Source organism: Saccostrea cucullata, unplaced genomic scaffold (assembly GCF_032062105.1).
Source record: "Saccostrea cucullata isolate Sc308-1 unplaced genomic scaffold, CSIRO_AGI_Scuc_v1 ctg1176, whole genome shotgun sequence".
Taxonomy (NCBI): Eukaryota; Metazoa; Mollusca; class Bivalvia; order Ostreida; family Ostreidae; genus Saccostrea; species Saccostrea cuccullata.
Genome location: NW_026917960.1, coordinates 58,737 through 82,180, shown reverse-complemented (window position 1 = coordinate 82,180; position 23,444 = coordinate 58,737). Strand labels below are relative to the sequence as shown.

General features: G+C 32.7%; 2 protein-coding genes and 1 long non-coding RNA gene across 4 annotated transcripts; 1 reads left to right on the top strand and 2 right to left on the bottom strand.

The window, feature by feature from the left end:
* Nucleotides 1–23: 23 nt before the first annotated feature.
* Nucleotides 24–8,372, bottom strand: LOC134267708 (PRKCA-binding protein-like). 2 transcript variants are annotated; one of them, XM_062750016.1, is made up of 10 exons: nt 8,222–8,372; nt 6,994–7,234; nt 5,650–5,716; nt 5,418–5,507; nt 5,053–5,169; nt 3,269–3,402; nt 2,445–2,537; nt 1,965–2,065; nt 1,447–1,541; nt 24–1,014 (listed from the first exon to the last, which is right to left on the bottom strand). In XM_062750016.1, exons 1-10 carry the CDS (start codon nt 8,266–8,268, stop codon nt 770–772), a joined length of 1,230 nt encoding a protein of 409 aa, XP_062606000.1. In that variant the 5' UTR covers nt 8,269–8,372; the 3' UTR covers nt 24–769. The 2 variants fall into 2 exon arrangements, with proteins under 2 accessions (XP_062606000.1, XP_062605941.1); XM_062749957.1 differs by lacking the exon at nt 8,222–8,372 and adding an exon at nt 7,682–7,966.
* Nucleotides 8,373–10,923: 2,551 nt separating this feature from the next.
* Nucleotides 10,924–12,705, top strand: LOC134267871 (SPRY domain-containing SOCS box protein 3-like). The gene is made up of 3 exons (XM_062750100.1): nt 10,924–11,056; nt 11,387–11,536; nt 11,885–12,705. The coding sequence occupies exons 1-3, from the start codon at nt 10,924–10,926 to the stop codon at nt 12,268–12,270; spliced, it is 669 nt and encodes a 222-aa protein (XP_062606084.1). The 3' UTR covers nt 12,271–12,705.
* A 3,883-nt stretch (nt 12,706–16,588) lies between these two features.
* LOC134266949 (uncharacterized) lies at nt 16,589–22,386 on the bottom strand. Its single transcript, XR_009992072.1, has 2 exons — nt 22,105–22,386; nt 16,589–17,686 (listed from the first exon to the last, which is right to left on the bottom strand). It is a non-coding gene; the product is annotated as an uncharacterized LOC134266949 (long non-coding RNA).
* Nucleotides 22,387–23,444: the final 1,058 nt, after the last annotated feature.

Sequence of the window (23,444 nt, the reverse complement as noted above, 5' to 3'; positions counted from 1 at the left end):
ATTTAATATAAATTAGAACCAAGTCAGTATTTCTACTTTTATTACACAACAAATTCTATAAATAACAACATTTAATAATAAACAAGAATTGTATAATCTGAAATAAAGGATTTCAACAAAAAGAGATTCAAAATATAGTACCCCAGTAAAAAAAAAAATGAAAAAATTAAATAGAGATTACAAAATTAATGTAGAAAATAAATCACAATAACTGGAAATGCCTTTGGAATGATAAGATCAAAAGTTACCTCCAAAAAAGTATTTCAAGATTACAATAATATTGGAAAAATTGTTATTTTGTGGACCAAATTGCAAGAATGTATGTATTTACAATTTCAAAACAGACATCTCAACTTTCAAGGTGAGCTAAAAATATGATTTGATGGATTTCTGAAAGCATTCTTGTGAAGAACACAAGCTTGTTATGATGGAAAGAGAATTATCTTGTACATTTATAATAAGAAATGTAATCAGTGAATCACAGAAAACTTTTCCTATAATTATTTTATGACAGTATTGAAAAAGAAAATATTTTGCATTAATACTTTGAAGTCAATACAACGCCATAAAATAATAAGTTTGTAATAAGTTTGTAAACTGTTCATACAAAAAACTTTTGCTGTAGTTGACATGTGGGATTTTCTTTTCTCCAATGGACAATTGCACAAAATGAAACTTGTGGCAAAACAAACTTTTTCTTTTCCAGTCCATCCTGTTAAGATATCCCATTAGGTTCTGGCTTCCTTTCCTATCACCTCTTCAATTGGTTTCAATCTGTACTTATAAGGTCACCTGTTTGAGTCTCGCTCGGTTCTGTCACTTCTCCTTCTTCCTCCTCCTCCTCCTCATCTTCCCCATCATTAAACTGATTACTGGTGTCGTAGGTAAAGGTGCCTCGTGACAGGTCCACCTCAATAGGGAACACCACCGCCTCCTTCATCACTGTGTGACAGTCATTGTGATACTTAGCCATGGCAGACACAAACCTTTGTAGCTGGAACACAATGTCTTGCACTGAAAGTAGAAAATGTATTATATTTCAACTACAATAAGCACTGAATGCTTAGATCATAAAAAATTCTATGGTTACAGGAAAGTACCTTGGAGAGAATTGGAGTCATATGAATTAAATAAAACCCTAAAATAATGGGATTTTTCATCCAAAAAAAAAACCTGATCAAATTTTGACCTTAGCTAAGGTAAAAAAAGAACAGATTTCATAATTGAAACATCAAAGTCAAAGAAAAATTACAAAAGTTTTCAAAGAGTCCCAATTTATGTTTCACCTTGATAAAGTGAAAGAGTTGTCATCCTTTCCAAGAACTATGGAAAATTGACATATGATTTTTTTCAGCCTTTTAAGTATGTCTTACTCCTGCAATACATTAACATACTGTCACTTTATTCTACATCTTACGATGTATTATAAATTCAAATAATATTTACCATGTTTTTGATCTAGCAATTCAATCTTCACTAAAACATCAGACCTCATCTTGGCAAATCGGACCCTTGCGTCTTGTCTACACCTAAGGACTAGTCTGTAACAAAATGAAATAACATGTACAAAATTTAGAATATTTTATTGATAATGTATGCATGAGTAAGGGACTCACATACAGCTAATTTTTACTGAGAAAAACAAATGTCTAAGCAACCATGCTTTCCTAAAGAGTTCCTATTTCAAGTTTGAAAAGCATTCATAACTACCGGTAAGACATATTACACAGGATAAATTATCACAGGAAGTGAATGTACTGAATTATTTTATATCCTGATTCCTCGCATCAAATTTTTAATTTTGCAGATAAATTGCAGCATCAATGGTCTGACTAAGATTGGATGAAACTATGTTTGAATAATGATGAGGATTTTAAGGGAGATAACTCTTTCTTTAATTCTACATTTTTTCAAGTCAAGTGTCCAATTCCTATTGCCTCATCTCCCCCTTAGCAGATGCAGACCTGTACTCATAGTTTCCAGTTTCCACCCTATACAGAGGTTCCTGAAGGGCAGCGTAGCTGTATTCCTCATCATCCATCTCCTTCACTTTTAGGCAGTAGGCCTAAATGAACAAAAGCAAATATCCAGTGAAATTTTTATAATTACCAAATGTACAAATTCTGAAAATTCTATAATTGTAACTCACTTATATCAAAGTGTATAATTGTAACTCAATTATTTCATGAAATAATACCATATTTCAGCAAAACAATTAATTTTGATATTATCATTTATATTTGTTACTATGAGAATAAGATTACTAAATTGCAGACTTTTATGCTTGATGGGATAGACATGTTAAAATAATCTTCCAAATTTTCATTTATTTTCTTGTTATTTTCTTGTTACTGAGAAAAAAATTGTGCCTAGAAACAATACAAATAATGATTGATATAGAAAATATCATTAAAAAAACAAAAAAAGAAGAAAAAGAAAATTACCAAATATTCAAACTTGACATCTAGATATTTCTTTATAGTAAGCCGTGTGTCTGGAACTGCCTTATTTAGGTATGTGTTCAGATCACTGATCATCTGGAAAAAAATACGAAAGTTCAGTAAAATGCAATTACAGGGCAATAACTCTTGCAAAATGCCAAACATTTTCCAGCATTAAGCATATTTTCTCTATCAGGAAGTTATTTCAAATGTGTTTATAAAAGTCATAATTATATAGCTGTATAAATGCATTTTTTAAATCATTCGTTTCATAAAGCCATTTAATTTTAAGTATACAGTAAAACTCGGTTAAAGATAAGTCCTGGGGATCTGTGAATTTAATTCGCTATATCCGTAATTCGTTATATCCGTATCACAAATTCCTATAGACATAACGAATTCGCAATATGCACGTTTTCCTTCAGGTATTACTACCAAATATGTTAGGAAAGCAAATATCAAAAAACATATCTTCAATAACTAAGGTTATATTATGAATTGGATTTTATATACAAATGCTAAACAAAAATAGAGTCAGTTTAATTAACCATTTTTTTTATAATCTTTGAGAGTTCGTTATAAAGGATGTAAATTTCATTATATTTAACCTCAAGGGGACTCAAAATCAGTTCGCTATATCCGTAAATTCGTTCTATCAGAGTTCGTTATAACCGTAAAAAGAATTTTGCCGGGTACTCAGAAAAACTTAGCTATATCCGTGAATTCGCTATATCCGTGTTCATACTAAACGAGTTTTACTGTATATGTGAATTAATTATAATGTTCCCAAAATAGAAAGAAAATAAAATGATGTAACAAGAACTTACAGGTTTGACTTTCTTTAACATTTTGATGGCAAATCTCTCCATATTCCTGTGTGCCTCCCCAAACCTTGTAAAGGCCTCACTGGCTGCTGGCTGAGGTTCCCTCACACCTATGGACCCAAACACTTCCCCAAACGCTGCAAAACAAGGAAAATTGATGCAGTGTATAAATATTTATTCTTTTTATGAAAGATACTGGTACATGTATTTATAATACTGTAGATCACTATATATTTGTGACACCTGATTTTTGCAAGAAAGCTATTGTTTTTAAGTCAGATAAAATTTTTGTGAGCTCTGGTGTTTGTTGTTTAAAATCCTTACTGATGTTAGTAAATGCGAAAAATTTTTCACGAGCAGACAAACCTGTGTAATTATGCAAAATAAAGTTCTCTCAAATAAAAAGTTATTTACAGTAAATCATACATGCCAACTTTTGAAAATTCCCATGGGGGATTTTGCACGTGACGACAATTTTCAAAGCTTTAAATTCGCGACATTTTGTCGTGAAAATAAATGATTATGAAATACTTTTTTTTAAATTATAATATTGATAGCACTTATTTATACAGCAAAAATAATTCAATACAAATTAAAGTTTTATTTTTCCAAATTTAAATATCTTTGCTTAATAGTTGTCACTCTATTCTATCAATTTACATTTTGTTTCTGGTATGTACCCTTAAAATCAAGTGTCACTTTATTTCCTATAAGTAAGTATATAGACACTGCATGATAATTTTTATCTCACACACAAAACAATTTGGAGAAATAGGCCTAAATAAATCATGAATTTTTTAACACAAGCCCCACTCCCACCCATCCCAAAGAAAAATTAAAATTGTAAAAGACTACATCATGAACATGATGAACTTTTGCAGTCCCAAAATGGGACTGTGGCAATGCCATATGGGTCTCTGATATTTCCTTGACATATATTTAACAAAGAAATACAATGTACAATATGAGTATGATCTATGGGAGAACGGGGGGAGGGGGGGGGGGGGAATTTAGTGTACTTAACATGAGAGTATTATTTAATCTAAATTATTTTCAATATTTTTTTTTAATTGACAAACTATACAATGATTTTATTAATAGCAGTCAAAATCAGCAGCTATATATGCTTTGAAATTTTCTACTTTCGTTTTGAAAAAAAACGATCTTCTTGGATTTCAATTTTATTGTTTGATTATCATTTTATTGACTTTAATTTTTGTTTTTAATACAATTACTAATAATTAAGCCCTTAATCTATGTGTTTCACTTCGCAAACCCCTTCAAACTACAAAGATTAATCCCCTAACTGCTCCAGGCTATAAGAGCTTGCTACCTGTACCTGGACAGCAGCGTGTGCGTTGAAGCGAGAAGTGGTTTCCTGTGGCTAATTAACTCTGCATGCTAAATAAACAATGAGACTTATCTGTGTGCATTGAATAAACAACTCTGATATTCTTATCCCAATTGACAAAATTCGGCGGTAGGGAAACTGAAAATCTGAATTTTTTCAAATCGGGAAATTGGGGCAATTTTTCTCTCCCGATCGGGAAGGCGGGATGAAAGGGTAAAATCGGGAGAATCCCGCCTAAATCGGGAAAGTTGGCATGTATGGTAAATTTAGAACTGGAGCAACCGTTACTTGATGGTCACAAATCAATGAAAGGTATAAAGTTCAAAAACTGGCCAAATGTGTGACCTTTATTACATAGAGCTTCTCTTTAGACACATGATCTGGCTAACTAACATGTAAATTGTAAGGATTGACGACTCACATAGACAGTTCATACCTTTATGTGATTGAGAGAGCTCAAAGGTAGCTCTCAGGAGTTTTTTGGTGTGATCTATTAACCCTTTGTATGTGTCTGCCACTTTTTCCAGCTCTTCAAGTTTCTTCACTAAACCATCTGAAACATGAAATCATAATACATGTCTATACATTTCAATAACTTCACTAAAAATTAAACCCTTCTGTACATTTGGTGCTGTATAGTTGTGTGACAATTTTAACAAATTAAGAGAATCTGAAAGTTTTCTGCATTTGACTACATATCAAATAAACTACTCTCCTAATATGTACTGACTTAAGTAATGACTAAACACATGGGGAGGTAATAGTAATCTCTCCGCCATGAATGTAAGAAGGAAAACCTACCATTACATAAAATAGCTCTGCTAAGACCCAGGGCGTCTGCTGTATTAGAACTCATATTCTCTACAACTCGGTGTTTTACTTTCTTTAACACTGAAATCATAAAATAAATATATTATAGGATTTATACAAATAGTGAAAGGAGCATGTTACATATATTACAAGTTTCAATAATAACTTTTATTTACACTACTTTGCATTATAATCTCGCAAATTCTGAGAACAAAATACTGACCGATATCTAGTGATTTGCCCTGTTTGGGATCTGCATGTAGCTTGTTGTAAGCTATGGACACCTCACCCTGTAACAAGAAAATCATGTTACTATCATATAAAAGTTGAGAAACTTTGCTCGCAGTATAGTTTAAATCAATTGTAGGAAAGTCCTGGGGATATGTAAATTTACATTGCTATGACTGTAATACGTTGTATTTGTTTATATCCATTTAACTACCCCATTAATTTGTTAAAGTACTAGCAATGGACAGGGGTGTACATCAAACATTTGCAGTATGACCAGTGACTTTTCTACACTCAATTTAGGTCCGAATATCGGCCCTTTCCCCTCTCAAAAATTGCCGATTTTTTCCCAATTTTCAACTGCTTTTTTCCCAAAATCAAAACGTATTGTTTTGGTTATATTGAATTTTTTATGTACGACTTATCTAAAATGAAACGCTATTGTTTTTGGTCATTCGGACGCTTCAAATAATGGCAAAAACAGCAGTTTATTTGTGTGTTTGCAAGACTTGGAAAAACACATCGATCATGTGGTCAAACTTGTATGTCAATACATCGTAAGAAATTTAATATGCATGAGAATCGGTTAAACATAGCTTTATTTGTAAATTGCAAGTACTAGTAGTTCTACAATAAGTGTCATTGATTTCAAGAAAATTAAAACGTTTCTTCATCCTGCAGATACTAGCATTGCACAGAAATCGACAATACTTTTGTTTGTTAATCATGTCAAGATTATTCCATCTCCAATGCGAGCAATAACGAGAAATCGGGAATTATTTTTTTCTCACTTATGTCTACCATTATGGCAAAAAATGAAATATAGGACAATCAAAGAACAAAAAAAGGGGGAAAAAAAATTAAAAATGTAGAATTGTGTCCATTTTGTTGAAACATTTTGAAGCAAATAAGTTTAATAAATGATATAACATTTACTTATATATTTTATTTTATTTGTCAACATAAAGATTAGTAACAATCTTATTGTTTTCCCAATTTGACACAAATATCGACAATTTTTCCCAATTGAAAAGGCCCAGGCCCCTTTTAAAAATTGTAGAAAAATCACTGATGACATATTTTCCATCATGTGACTACCATACAAGTTTAGGGAAGTATAACATATGATAATGAGTACGCAACTGCTTTGTTAAATGGCTTTAATACTGTTACACTCAAAACACTTCGGTATACTCAGCTACTAGATCCAGAATACATGAACACATTGGTCCAGTTTCAAAATTGCTCATGAATTGCACCAGTAGTGCCAAAACATAGATCTTCCTAAAATAATACACTATATAAAATTATTATAATTATTCATTGAAGACATACTTACTTTTATGGACTGTATCATTTTGGCCACTTCCACTTTGGTTCGACCTTTGGCTGTCTGTCCATTGACTGCCACAATCTCATCACCTGAGGCTAAGGTTCCATCCTTGGCAGCAGGAGTATTGTCAAAAATTTGCACCACATACAGACAGGGACAGAGAGGTGCCCCTCCCCCTATACTGATACCTATCAGGTTCTGTGAATCCTTCTGTAATGTGACCACTCCTGAGGTCACTGTCATACCCCTACAAATATTTAATAGAAAAATAAGAGTCATTGAGTCAATTAAGCATATCCTGCAAAGCATTCATCTATTGTACAGCTTTTCATGCACAAATACATGTATCATGATCAAGTCAAATGTGATAATAAATTAAAAACTCAAGTATATATTTACATTTGTCAGTTAACTTATGTACTGGACCTTGATTGATGTGAACAAAATATGATAGCAATACACAATAAATTCTATAATTTCAAAGTACAAAAAAAAAGGAAAAATGCACTTTAAAAAATGAATACAATTCCTTGCCCTAAATCCCTCTGTAATGCACTTCTAATACAAAAAGTTAAATCTCATAAATGGGAAAATCATGCTTATTGAACACTGTAACAGGATAATAGTCTTCGGTTGCAAATAAATTGAAACACAAATGCAAAACAACTATAATAAACTCCATAAATCAGTATACATTTTATCCTCTGGTAAATATTCAAAGTATCCATCTTCTTCAGGGTCATATTCATCCATATCAAAAGTTGGAACCAGTGTATATTCATACTCATGAATGTATTCATCCATTTCAACTATACTAGGTATTCAATTGTTCATGATTTTACTTGGCCTCTCCAAACTGCAATTTCCAGAGTTTTTTGACAGAGAATTTTGTATCTGATACTGATGAATATAACATGCCACGTCACATCAATACACAAATACATATCGCTATTGTGAAACATTTGCGACACATGTTGCACGCATGACAGATTTTGACCATGCTTTATCACGTGACAAAAACAATTTGGTCCTGGTACACTTAAACCCTTGCTAAAATTACAAACTATTTGCAATTATCTCTGATTTTACCTTGTTTATTTTCAAATCATCCCATAAAATTAATAGTGCACAATGTAAAATAATGTGCATAGAAAAACAGCTGGTAATGGTATAGCAATGTTTTCATACATTTTTAAAGCGACTTTTAATGCAGATAAAAATAAATAAATCATACAATTTATCCTCCTCCAGTTCAAATTCCTGACTTCCGTCATAATACATTTTCGTCTTGTCCTGGATAAACAAGATGTGATATTTTGTATCATCAACTTTCAAGCAGATTATTTACCGGAAGTTGTCGTTTTGGTCACTGCGTTCAGCGCATGTGCAAAGCAAAGGTAAAATGCGTTGACTAATCAGAGCCGATCTCACTTCGCTTCTCCAAAAATAGCTTTGCTTCGCTGAGTATCGATAATTAATGACATATTTTCGTCTCCCCTATCTGTTTCTGTTAAATTAAACTGCATCTGTTCAAAGTTTGTATGGTAAAATAATCCACAAAATAAATTAAAAACGAAGAACTTTTTTTCATAAAGCCGTTCTAATATTGTTTCAAGGTTCGTCCAATTGATTAGGTAGAGTTGTCTATCTTTGCCTGCCTAACATTTTTTATGCCCCTTGTAATCAAAGATTCGTTTGTATATTACATATAATTAGTTCATACCGTGTCCATCCGTCTGTCTAGCTATTTGTCTGTTTGTGTGTTCTTAAAAAAATACTGAATGTTAAACTTATCCATGTGCTTTTGATAGGTTGGAGCTATGTCTTTCATATTTCACATAATGTATTCCTTGTGACCAGACATTTCTTTGGGTAACAACATATTTTTCCTTCATATCAGCATAATATTTGACCTCTGACCTTGACCGTGCAGTTTGACCCATTTTTCACAAAAATTACTGGCCAAACTTTAACCTAGCTTGGTTATATCACTAGATTGGTTGGAACTGGATTTAAAAAAAAAAAAAAACAAGATGTGTATGTGAAACACTGATGCCCCCATATGGCAACATAGCGAAGGCTAAATTTTCTCAAATGCAAATCAATCATGTTGATACCCAAAGTAAGGTCTTCTCACAAGAAATACAAATGGTAAATAGCTCTAGCACCACCTGTTCAAAAGTTATGGACAAGGTTAATGTTTTTAAAGGTAGACAAAACTCCATGGTCAAGGTTGTTAATTGGTTACTAAAGAAAGGTCTTGTCACAAAGATTACACATGGGATCATACTTCCGTAAAGTATGAAAGCCCTAACCCTAACCGTTCAAAAGTTATTGCAAAGGTTAAAGTTTTTTTTTCAAAAGTTGGTCAAACTAAGAAGGTCAAAGGGTCAAAGTTGTTAGAATCCAAAAGATCTTATCACAAAGATTACATTTGTGAGGTATGAAAACCTATCCCTTAACGTTCAAAAGTTATGGCCAGGGTTAAAGTTTTTGAAAGTATGCCATGTAAAATCCAAGGTCAAAGTCATAGAACCATTGTTGTTGGTATCCAATCGATTTTAAGGTATTCCCATAGAATACACTTGTGAAGAATAAAAGTCCTAGCACCAACCGTTCAAAAGTCATTGTCAAAGTAAATGTTTGGAATTTTGGTGTAAAGGTGTGTCAAAATCCAAGGTCAAGGTCAAGAGTTCAAATTTTGTGGTACCCAAAGAAAGGTCTTGTCACAAGGAATACACCTGTGAAATATGAAAGCCATATCCCCCCCCCCCCCCCCCCCCCCCGTCAAAAGTTACGGGTAGGGTTAAATTTTTGCGGGAAAACAGACAGACATAGAGACGGACGGACAGTCAAAAACTATACACCCCCGAAACTTCGTTTACTGGGGCATAAAAATTAGATATGTCACCCGCCCCGTCTCTTGTCGTTCACTCATTTTACCAAGAACTTTTACAAGGGGTGTGCCTCACATGTCCAATCATCGAGGTGTTCAGTAGAACGTTGCATTTTGACGAACAAAATACTGTGGGTTCTGTGGAAAATAAATACGTCTATTGTCTGTAAAATGTGACACTAGTTTACCTATGTAGGTATGTGACTAAGTGCACGTCAACGCGAAGATATTGTTTACATGGATTTGGGATTTTGTTATCTCCTATGTTCAGGTCAAGGACGTTGGAAGTAAACACTGCGCACGATAGGAATATATAAATTGTAAACATTAGTAGATATTTACTTCACCAGTTTACTCTCAAGAGAGGACTGTAAGTACATTACAGTTGTGATTGTTATAAACATTATTGTATGATAACATATATTCTTGACAATGTCTTTTAATGCTGCACAGACCTTTTATCAATGTAAATGTCATAAAATATGCGTTGATTTCTATATCATTTATAACACTTCGAATTCTTTTTGTAATAAAATTTTGGATCCATAGTATAAAATTGTTTTACTATGGGTCAAAAATATGACAGAAATAAGTGCCTGTGGCATAGATATATAATTGTAGCTATATATAGATACACAGCACCCCCTCCCCACCCCCCATTCTCGTTAGAGAAGTGGGCAGGCTTTCGTCTGCATGGATGTAGGCAAAAGCCTGTCCACTTCTCTAAAAGAATTAACCACCACCCCCAACCCCCCGAGCTACACCCATCAAAAAATGTTTAGATTGTTTATACTGACCCACTATATTGTTGAGTTATCTTGCATTAATGTATTAATTCATGCATTAATTTTATTGTAAATGCTTAATAGAATTTTGTTAATTAATCAGCAGTTTGGCATGTCTCAAAGTAATAAAATATAATCATTTAATCTACACATGATATAATGTTGAATCATTCATTCATGCATAACAATATTTTATGAATGTGCCTTTTATACATTTTCTTACCTGTGCTTTAAATGTAAACTTGTAGGAATAATATGTTCAGTGGATTTCAACAGGAATATTGGGTTTGGGATCAAGTTGCCAAATCTCCAGAAGTTTTGCTTTCTAAAGACAGACATAGTGCTTACTTCTATATTGACCCTATATATGAAAGCACAGGAACTGCTGGTATGATATGTAAATTTATTATTAAAATTATAAATCAATTATTAGAAGTATATATTCATACTTTTCTTCAGTGAAAATCAAGTTAAGTGATACTTTTGTCTGATTTTGAGCATGGTACTTTTTTAATATGCATTTTAGTTTGACCTTGACTTAATTTAAGCTTGAAGTCAGAGGATTTACACCCCCTCCCCCAGTTTTAAGAGCTTACGCAAATTTTCAAATGTCTGTTTTCATTTTCATTAATTTATCATAATTCTAATTAGTAACTGAAAAAAAAATATATAAATGTATATTTTCTTATGCATGGTTGCATTTATATTTTATTTTCAGGAGTTAGAGGCTCAAAGGGGTTCACAGAGGGAGAACACTACTGGGAAATTGTTTTCCTGGAACCCCCATGTGGAACCTCTGTGATGGTGGGTGTAGGAACTGAAAATGCAGTTCTACACAGAAGTAATTATGAATATGTAGACCTGATTGGTGAGTACCATTTTAATAATTAATATTTGATTGAATTAGTTATTTCATATCTTGATTCCTCTGAGAGAATGGTTGTGTGATAAACTCAAGGAAGTAATGAGAGTTTTGTTATCAGTAGTTTGTGTCAGGAAGTTGGTAAAATGACAGAGGTTAAAGTACATGTACATATTGATTGGTTACAATTTATTAATTTCCCCTGAGCATGAAAAAGTTTACAAATGAAGAAATTTGTAAATTATCCACATACATATAGTCACGTATCAGCTGATTAAAATCCACTGTTTCTTTATGAGCTGCTTAAAAAAAAAGTAAAATAGATTTTAAGATATATATTTTTTGTTTGAACAGGGTTTGATAAAGAGAGCTGGGGCTTATCTTACAAAGGCACAACATGGCATGGAGGCCAAAAAATTCAGTATTGTGAACCTTTCTTTGATAAGACAACTGTGATAGGATGCCACCTTAATCTGTACAAAGGGACCCTGGCATTCAGCATCAATGGGACATATATGGGTGTGGCCTTCACTGGACTAAACAATGCCTCAGGTTGTTTATATCCCATCGTCAGTTCCACGGCGTCAGAAACGGAGCTGGGACTGGGGGAACAGTATTGTCGATATCTGACTCTCCAGGAAAAGTGTCTACAGACCATTAAGAGACATTTGGATTATAACGATTCCGCCGAAAGCTTACCTCTACCAAAAGTCCTCAAAACTTCGCTGAAGAATATCTGAAGAAAAGTTGTGTTTCTTTGTGATAAATCTGATGAATGTACGTCACTGTAAAAATTCGTAATGAGTACTTCTATGTTTGTATAGTGCTGTACTTTTGTTATTGAGGCCAGAGGATTTTTTTTTCTGTTTTGTAAATCACAATTTTAAAAAAACACAAAACAATTATATTTTTACCAGTAGAATTATCTTTTTTATGTGTAAGGAAAATTGGAACATTGTGATGAGATGACTGATTTTGTCCTTTTTTAGTATTTTTGTATTCCTGGACTATTGTGCATTTGTTTGTTATTTTTGTTTTGTTTGGTTTCTTCTAATAGGTGTTCAAATTTTGACATTTATGCAAAGCAGGGAAATTGTCCTCTGGCCTAACCTTGACATATGCAAATTACAATGCAAATTAGTTGGTGCACTAACATATATATATATATATATATATATATAAAGCACTAAAAATGACCAACGACACGAACAATAAAAATTGTCGTTGGTCATTTTTAGTGCTTTATATAAATTTCCATCCGTGACCTTGTATCTACTTGGTAGAAACCGACATTTTGGATATACAGTGTTGTTGGTTTTTTTAGTGCTTTTTATATATATATATATATATATATATATATATATATATATATATATATATATATATATATATATATATATATATATATATATATACTAGTTTTAAATATATTGTTATAAATTAGATATATTGCATACATTTTGTAAAAATGATGACTTGTTGATTTGTTGACAATATTATATGTAGAGATTTCAAAAATCATTTTTTTCTGTTCAGTTTGAAATTACACTTGTTGATTTCAAAGCAAAGAATAATTCATATGTACATGTACTAATTTTTTGAATGTCTTTAGCATGGTTGTGACTTTGTTTAAATCAAATTGACATCAAATTTGTTTTCAGTGATCTGAAAGGCAATATTTCCATTATTTGAAAAAACAATTAATGACATCTTTTTTTTTCTTTTTAATTAATTGTGCTTGCAATCTTAAAGATGTACATTCAAGTAAATTCAAGGCATATTTCAAATAATTGGAAACTAATGTTTCAATTTGACAGATTTTCTGTTATCACTGATTGCATTTATTATTTTTCAGTGCAACTACGATGTAGAAGGATTTTAATACAATGTATATTTTGAAAAGAAATGAATATTTATTTTTTTACATTCCAGACGTTTTGTAGATTAAGTAGCTAATAACCTCAAGTGCTTTGCATTTATACATGTATTACTGTATTTAAAATGAGTATTTCAGAAAGTAGTTTATTTCAAAAGATATTTATCAAATATTTCTAAGTACATAAAGAAAATTAATGTACCAAGTGCACATTTTAATGTAATCAGAGATTTTTTGGAAAATTGTTATTCCAAGAAATAACAAAAGAATACAAATTCACATTGGACATTTAAAAAATTCAAATTAATAAAAAATATCATTCATATAAATTCCTATCAATGATTCAAAAGGTCTTTATGCAGGATCATTCATTCATATTTGTTGTATTCTTTTAAATTTTCAAATGATCCTTGCATGCATGCATTTGTTCCTTTATAAATGTTTTAACCCATAGCTTTATTACTGAACTAGCTCAAAGATTAAAATTTGTTACAGAAGTAAGTGCCTGCATGAATTTACATATGAAGTATTTATCATGATACTTGATATAATAAAACAGTAACATTTTTACTATGATTAATATAATACAATAAAAAATAATACTTAATAAATACAATATACAATAATGATGTTTTTAATGTACATCGATCATTACATTATTCCTGAATTTCCCTATTCCCATTAATGAAAAATGGTAAAGCTTACAAAGTGTGAAACTGGTTGTGATTGAAATGAATGAAGAGGATTTCTGAATTAAATGACATTAATGTGACAAATGTTTTCATTTCATTCTATGCATTTTCGTTTATAACATCCTTTTATAATGTAAATTGATTCAAGGTACATGTAAACTATTAGAAACTAGAAATATGGCCACAGAACATGAATGTCCCACTGAGGGTATATTAATAATGCAACATGAAAATTTGTATTAGTGTATGAAATTTGATCAGAATATCATGAATAGTGATGCATTTGAATTGCTTACATCAGTATGTATCAGCATATGAAGTTAAACAGTAATTTCAGAAAAGAGAGGCCAAGGTCAAAGAAAAGGTCAAAGTCAAAAATGTTGATGGAGTTGAATTGTTCTCATCAGTATGTATCAGCATATGAAGTTAAAAAATATATATGAATGTTTTTTTGAAACTGATTTAAACTCAATGATAAAAGTGAGGTCAAGGATAAATGAAAGGTCAGGGTAAAAAATGTGGATGCAGTTGAATTGCTTACATAAGTATGTATCAGCAATGACAGCAAATGAAGTCTGACACTAATATAGGAAAAGTGAGGTCAAAGGAAAGGTCAAGGTAAAAAATGTTGATACATTTGAATAGCTCTCATCAGTATGCATCAACATTTGGAGTTTGATAAAAATATCTTGAATGATTTCTTTAAAACTGAGCTAAACACTAATTTAAGAAAAGTGAAGTCAAAGTAAAGGTCAAGGTCAAAAATGATGATGCAATTGAATAGCTCGCTTCAGTATGTATCAGCATACGAAGTTTGATAAAAATGTCTTGGATGGTTTTTTTTAAACTGAGCTAAACACTAATTGAAGAAAAGTGTTGTCAAGGTCAAAAATAGTGATGCAGTTGAATAGCTCTCATCAGTATGTATCAACATATGAACTTTCTTGAAGTGTACATGTTTAAAACTGAGCTAAACACTAATGTAAGAAAAGTGAGATCAAGGTCAAATGAAAGGTTCGTCAATATCTATGGCACGCCAAATTCACAAAAATGAGCTAAACATAGTTTCACAGTCGATAAACTAGGTTTATCGGTTGTAAACTATAGTTTACGGACTGTAAACTGTAGTTAACAACGTTAATCTATATTTTGCATCTGTAAACCATAGTTAACGCGATAATCTATGTTTCACAACCATAAACTATACTTAACACCGCAAACAATCATTTGTATGGCACGCCAAATTCACAAAAATGAGATAAACCTAGTTTCACAATTGATAAACTAGGTTTATCGACTGTAAACTATAGTTTACAAACCGTAAACTATAGTTAACGATTCGTTAAGTATAGTTAACAATTCGGTAAGTATAGTTTTCATCTGTAAAACTATATTTAACGGTCGTTAAATATAGTTTACGAATGTTAATCTAAGTTTATCTGTCTGAATAAAGCGTTAACAATAGATTTTGTTGATAAACATAGATTCACGTTTGTAAACTATAGTTTACAATTATAAACTATAGTTAAGAGTTGTTAATCATAGTTTCACAAATCGTGATATATTTATCAGTTAACTATAGTTAACGATATAGTTTACAAATTGTGAAACTGTATTTATCAGATAATCTATGTTTTGCAATCGCAAATGATCGTTTTTGGTGTTAAGTATAGTTTACGGTTGTGAAACATAGATTATCGCGTTAAGTATGGTTTACAGATGTAAAATATAGATTAACGTTGTTAACTATAGTTTACAGTCCGTAAACTATAGTTTACAACCGATAAACCTAGTTTATCGACTGTGAAACTATGATTAGCTCATTTTTGTGAATTTGGCGTGCCATACATTTGCGATTGCAAAACATAGATTATCTGATAAATACAGTTTCACGATTTGTAAACTATAGTTTACAAACCGTTAACTATAGTTAACGATCTGATAAATATAGTTCACGATTTGTGAAACTATGATTAACAACTCTTAACTATAGTTTACGATTGTAAACTATAGTTTACAAACGTGAATCTATGTTTATCAACAAAATCTATTGTTAACGCTTATTACAGACAGATAAACTTAGATTAGCATTCGTATATAGTATAGTTAACAACCGTTAAATATAGTTTTACAGATGAAAACTATACTTAACAAATCGTTAACTATAGTTTACGGTTTGTAAGCTACGGGTTTACAGTCGATAAACCTATTTTATCAATTGTGAAACTAGGTTTATCTCATTTTTGTGAATATGGCGTGCCATAAATATCTATCAGCATATGAAACTGAGCTTTGAATTGAGCTAAACGCAAAGTGTGATGGAAGGACGGAAGACGGACATTACAAACACTATGGCGAGGCATAATAAATAACAAAATTATTCTCACATATAGAATGTAAATTTTCTCTAACATGGTATACATGTATTACAGTTCAACAAAAAAAAGTTAAAAGACATTGTAAATATATAATACAGAAATGAATGAAATCTTCAATTCGAAGGTTATTCTGAAAAAAAATCTGAGAGGCCTTTGACCCACATTGCACACCTGAGTAACTTTCCATATTTCCATCCTTGCAATACCTATTGTAGTCTTACCCAACCCCAGGGACCATGATTTGAAGATCAACCCCAAGGTGTTTATGTATCAGTTTTAGCATTTCTGGCTACGTGGTTCTTGAGAAGAAATTTTTTAAAGATTTTTTTCAATATTTCAATGTTCAATGGATTTCCTATTTTAGCCCACCCTACCTCCAGGGAGTCATGATTTGAGCAATTTAGAAACTTCACTACCCCCTGATGCTTCCATACAAGTTTCAATTTTTCTGGCCCAGTTCTTAAGAAGAAGATTTTTTTTATTAAAAAAAATTCTAAATATTTCACTGTTTTAGATTACTTCTTATGGGCCTGCCTTTATCCAGGCGGTCATGATTTGATCAATTCATAATCTACACTACCCCAGGATGATTCCACATGTTTCAGCTTTCCTGGCCTAGTGGTTCTTGAGAAGAATACTAGTATTATTTAATGACCCCAAGCTATGTTTGTCTTTTCTTAATTATCTCCCCTTGTAAGGGGGATTGTCCCTTCATTTTAACAAATTAAACTTCCCTTAACCAAGAATGCTTTGTGTCAACCTTGTTGACCCAGTTGTTCTTGAGTAGAAGTCGGAAATGTGAAAAGTGTACAGACGGACAGACAGCTGGACAGAAAACTATTGATCATAAAAGCTCACTTGAGTTCTCAGTTCAGGTGATCTAAAAATTATTCTCGTTATTAAAACTTTCGTGCACAAATGGACTTTCGTCTGGATTAGGGTTATATGCAGCATTTCCATTTCGATCAGAACAAAGAGTCTCTCCTATGTTCAGGTTATATTGACATGTAGTGTAGCCAAGGTTGTAGTTGAATGTACAGGTTTCTGCAAAACCACATTCAAAATTCTTCGTGCAAGGTTTGGCTGGAAAACAAAGTCCATTTTGACAGCTTCCGTCCGGACACGTGGGATCGCAATGGATGATGGGGTAGCAGATTTTATGATAAGCACAGAATTCGTGAGGACAGCATCCCTCCCCGCAGTATTTGTACTGAAACAACAACAAAAAAATATGACAAAAACCAGTGTTGTACACATGCATTTTAGGAATACTAGTATTTAATTCAGAAAAAGCTAAACGGGCAATTTGAAAAGTATAGTAGTTCTTATATTGCATTTTAAATGAACTCACCCCATTCTTTAAAATAAACACCCTTTAATATTCCATTGAAATGTTCACTATTAATATAAATGATTTATGGGTGTTGTTAGTTAGCATTTCATAGAGGGTCCTCTTTGATTACTGAGTGCGTCGTTTTAGAAATTATGTTTTTACTATTAGTGCTCACAAAATGCATCAATTCTTCGACAGAATGCTGCTTCATTAGACCAAAATAAATTTGAAGTTTATAATCTTTATCCTGTGTGTCCAAAGACAGAGGAAAGCAACCTTTAAGAGTACATATAATAAATGACTGGTAACAGAAAGAGCCTGTGACGTACGACTTCCTTGATTTAAGTAGTGCATTGCGTCCAGGATGTCTTGATCTATTTTGGCACAAGTTAAATGTCAACTGGATTTATTTTAGCGTACAATGGGATTCCCATGTACCAAAAGCCCCTGAACAATCTATAATTATACTTTAAAGATGGCGTGATAATTTTTTTCTTCTGAAATTGATGTATTGTTTTTGATAAACCACTTGCTATTCCACAACTTTCCTTAATCGTGGTGGCCGATCCCGCGGGAAAAATGACATGTTTGGGCTTAGAATTAGGTTTTCTGGATTTCTTTGCCGTGATACATTTATTATTTATGACTTGGAAGCCAAAGCAACTTCAAGAAGGAACAGATAAAACCATCTTATTCAAAGACCGAGGTTACAGAATTAAGGAGTGTTCGGTTGATATTGCTTTATAACTTTTTATCTGTGTCATATTACAATATTTTATGCAATCTCGAGTACGTATTTCTTTTCTTGTATCTAGACTATGATATTATGCAGGAGGATCAATTTGACAAAAAAATCTCTTCTATTATTGAAAGAGATGCCATGTGATAATGTCTTTACTGCTATCACCAAATACTATCATTTGATATTCCTCTCATGTAGTCATCAAAGTTTGAATGCGTAAATCTAATATTGTTATGCCAGAGTTTTCTGGATTACAGAATAATCGCTTAAGATGATGAAAATGTTTAATATGTCCCCGTAATCAAAGATTCGAGGTATATAGTTTTTGCCCAGTTTGTCCGTCTGTCTGTTTTCCTGCTAATCTGTTTGTCCGCAAAAAACTTTTAAATAACTTTTGGTTTGCTGGAGATACTGGTATATGGCTTTAATATTTTATACGTGTTTTTCCTGTGACAAGATCTTACTTTAGGTATGAAACTATGAATATATTTGACCTCTTGACCTTGGTTTTCTATTCACACGTGCATTCATTGTAACAGACATTTCCTTGAGTGTAAATAATTTTGACCTTGACCTCAGTGTTTGACCCACTTAAAAAATGAACTTGGCCTTAACTTTAAAACAGTTAGTACTAGCTGAAGAACAAGATCTTCATTTGATCATCTTTTTTTTTTTACCTTGACCTCGGAGTTTGACTTTTTTTAAAACTTTAACCTTGACTGTAACTTCTGAATATTTGCTGCTAGGACTTTTATATTTCACCTGTATATTTCTTGTGACAAGTCCTTTCCTTGGATTTCATCGATTTTGACCTTCAAATTATTTTTTTAAAAAGTAAGGGGAATCAGTGTTTCACAAATACAAGATGGACATTTGTTCAATTAATTATTTTTATGAATTACTGGGGTCTTTCTTAACCTCGTGGCTAGCCGCAGGTCTATAGCCCACTAATTTGGAAAAAAATGGATATGGTCATTCATACCTATTTTTTCAGACCAGTGAGCTACATGACGTTCAGTTTAATAATGGTTCGATACCCTATCTTGTCTATGATATCAAATTTTATCCATATAATCTTCCACTCTGTTTCATTGGGTTTCACTTTTCCCTCTTAAATTGTCTATAATTTTATTGAAATGTTTTTTTTTTATTCTAAAAGCAACTAAATTAAATTAGTTGTATCAATCTCGGTGGAAATTGGAAAAAGATAAAACGAGATGCTTCAAAACAGTACAATTGACCACGTTTTTTGTTGTAAAGCACTCCTCAGGAAACGTTTAATATTGACCTATAGACAAATAAAGCACAATTTGTTTGAGATGTCGAACGTCTGTTCTATCGTAGACTGCCTCATGAGATGACCTGTCTTCTCCAAGCTAATGGACAACTAAATGAAAATATCGTTAGTCCTCGGAGACGGAATATAAAACATTCATGTACACCAATCAGCATGCAGCATGGCAGGCATTGAGTGTCATCGACAGGCTGTTCAAGAAATGAAATTTATTAGCTTTTGTCAGTGTTATGACTGGATGTGGGTATATTCCCCTAATCTAATCAATCTAGTCCGATCGATACACGATTGTACAAGAAGTGATACTACATCCGTTTGATAGCACCGGAGATTTCCGTTCTTCTCCAAGGGACGTTCAAGGAGAGAGTTTTGGTAAATTTACTTAATAGTCTGATTAACAACAATTTGGCAACAGCATACCGCAAACAAAAGGGACCATTATACCATGTTCATACCACTAATAAGGATACTAGTTAAATCCATATAAAATATTACTTCAAAGACTAAAAGATCACACGATGAAGGGGCAAAATAGATCGCTAAGTCACTTTGACACTTGTCTATGGAATCCGGATAGGGCCACGCACTTCACTATCGCATCATCGCACCATCGAGGTTTAGGTCGATAGTGCGATGAAGAGATAATGCCATGACGATGAGGCGATGGTGCGATAGCGATGAAGTGATGTTGCGATAGCGCGATGACGATGATGCTATGGCGCGACAATGCAATGACGATGGTGCGATAATGCGATGACGCGATGGTGCGATAGTGATGACACGATGATGCGATGACGATGGTGCAGTACAGTTATTCACTATCGCTCATGATCGCACCATCGCCATCGCATTATCGCGCCATAGCATCATCGTCATCGCGCTATCGCATCATCGCTTCATAGTTATCGCACCACCGTTTCATCGTTATCGCGCCATCGCATTATCGCGCCATCGACCTTTAAGTTGATGCTCGATGGTGCGATAGTGAAGTGCGTGGCCCTATCCGGATTCCATACTTGTCAAATGATTGTCCGTAATGGATAGTTCATATTAGCAACTTAAGTCTGTGCTTTGGGTTCATAAGCACTTGGCACCATCCACTGGTAATGTCATGATGCCACAGTGTAATTATTTGATCAAGGATAAAAACAGAAAAAAAATGGCGTTGCTCTAGGACTGGACCAAAGTCCTTTGATTACTACGGTATAGTAATTTAGCATTCCATTCTACTGAAAAGTAGCTTTCAGTTCTTGCTAAACAGACACCTTACAAATCTGGAAATTGTTCAAAGGAGTCGACATCAATTTGTATGTTTTAAAACTGACTATTCAGTACAGCTTTGTTTTACGCCTGCATTTGCTATTGGTATTTGAATGCATATTTCGATTTTATATGACGGTTTTATGGCAAATCGCATTGTTTTCTTGTTTGCTCTTCAGAATTGCTCATTTTTACTATGATTTTGAATTTGCAGTTCCCATGTAGTTTTTTTTTTCTGAATGAGTTATGTTCTACCACGAGATTCGTTGTTTTATGTGTGCAAGTCATGAAAAACTGGTCCACATCAGTCCAGGTATATATTTATCACGATATTGTACCCTTTCATCCATTTTAAGTCATGCAACACCAGGATGTAAGTTAATTTTCGCCTAGTGTTCTTTTTTCGATCTTTGTCTCATTATCTGGTCATTAAAAGGAGAGAAAACGCACGGAATTGGCTTCGTAATTAGAAATTGTTCACAGAGAATATTGATGTTACACCATAATAGTCCTGATATGGCACGTTTTGTCATTTTGTCACTTTGTTCACATATAAGGGTACATTAAAGTTCATTGAAAAATTATTTCCATCTTCTACGGGCAATTTTATATCGACTAGAATTCAGTACTAAAATTTTCAATATTAAAAAAATATTTTTATATATTTTTCCTTTTTAACATTTGATGAATTTTACATCTTTAATCAATTTTGCTGAGGGAGAAAATTGCAAAATTACAGCAGGTATTTTGAAAATTATTCCGTTTGATTAATGATTAGCAATTACATGTCCATCAAGCTCTAACATCAACGTTTAATGGAAACATTTATTTTCTTTAATTTAGGCACAGGTCTTGATAAAAGTAACATTAATTTAGAGTAAGAATTTATACACATGTAATTAGAACCACATCTCAATTTTTGGGATACACCAAATGTACTGCAATTCTACCGTAAAACAAATTAATCAAATCTTAAAACAATCAAATGCTGACACTTACCCTTTTTGAATGTGAAATTCCAATTAATACAATAACAGAAATGAACTTAATTTTCCAATTTTTGAGATTCATTCTGTCCCTTCCAAGATCTGATCGCCCAGGTAAAAAATGTACCAAATGAGGAAAGTGACGCGCATGCACTTATTGATTCCATTTAGCCGAATGCTGAATTAGGCAATGCGATAAGTCCGGGAACTTTTGCTTTTCTTTTATCATATTATACTAAACTTTGTCAAACTTTATTTCCCTTAAAACTTCTTCTTTAATGGTGTGAGATTCTAATAAAAGCTTTCGTCGATGGAAAACACGGGCTTTGGTAATTAGATATCTTCATGGAAAAACACGACTCGTTAACGCCAGGATCAATAGTTTTAAATCCTGGAAGCCCGAATCGTGTTTCTTTTTTGAATCTTGCTCGATCCCCCGTGGATGGTCTATAAAGCCACAAGTAAATTACATTCCCCTTTTCCAAAGACACTTAGAATAAGCGTCAAAGTTTCGATATCACATACTTGTAAAAGTCAACTGTCGCACGTATCAGAGGAATCAAAACTATACAACTCGTCATGCAAAGGCGATAATGGAAAAAAAGTTCCCGAAACCGTTTGCATCAATTTTCTTGTTTCATAAACGGAGTTTCTAACTTTAAAAGTTTCGGTGAATAACTGTTTTTGACCGTCCGTCAGTGTGTTCGTTTGAGCGTCATAGTTGGTAAAAGTTTGTGCACACTTCGTCCAAATATTTCCTGACATTTCCAACATGTTTTTTTCCCGATTTATTTCTCATTAGTAATAATCAAGTTGTCCTTCATAAGCGTAGGGGAACAATCAGATTACAGTGTTTCTTGTTGATAGAAAATTTACACAAACAATTACTGAACAGAGAACCTAATCAATCTACCCTGTCAAGGCCAGAGAAAATTGGACAGTCGTTCGTCTTTCTTCGAGAAAGAAAAGATGTCTTTCTTTTATTGGAAGTCCCCGCTCTTTACTATAAGAAACATATAGTCTTAGAATCTGGATAAAATAGCGGTATATGTTTGTTTGATACTAGCTATACAATACATCTTGAATGCCAGTTTCTTTACACTTATCTTTGTATGCTATAGGGGTATTATATTGATAAGATTTTATTTTTAGTAACTACAAGTACCATAGAAATATTGTTCATTGAAATCAAGAACTTATATATAGATTTATGTATCTTAGTGAATTCTACATGTTATGTGATGTATACGAAGTTATTGAAGTCAGATCAAAATTGAAGGAGGAGTAGGCTTTGAATGTTTTTCACAGAAACGTATTATTTCAGTAAGAATGGCAACACCGTTCTTGGAAATC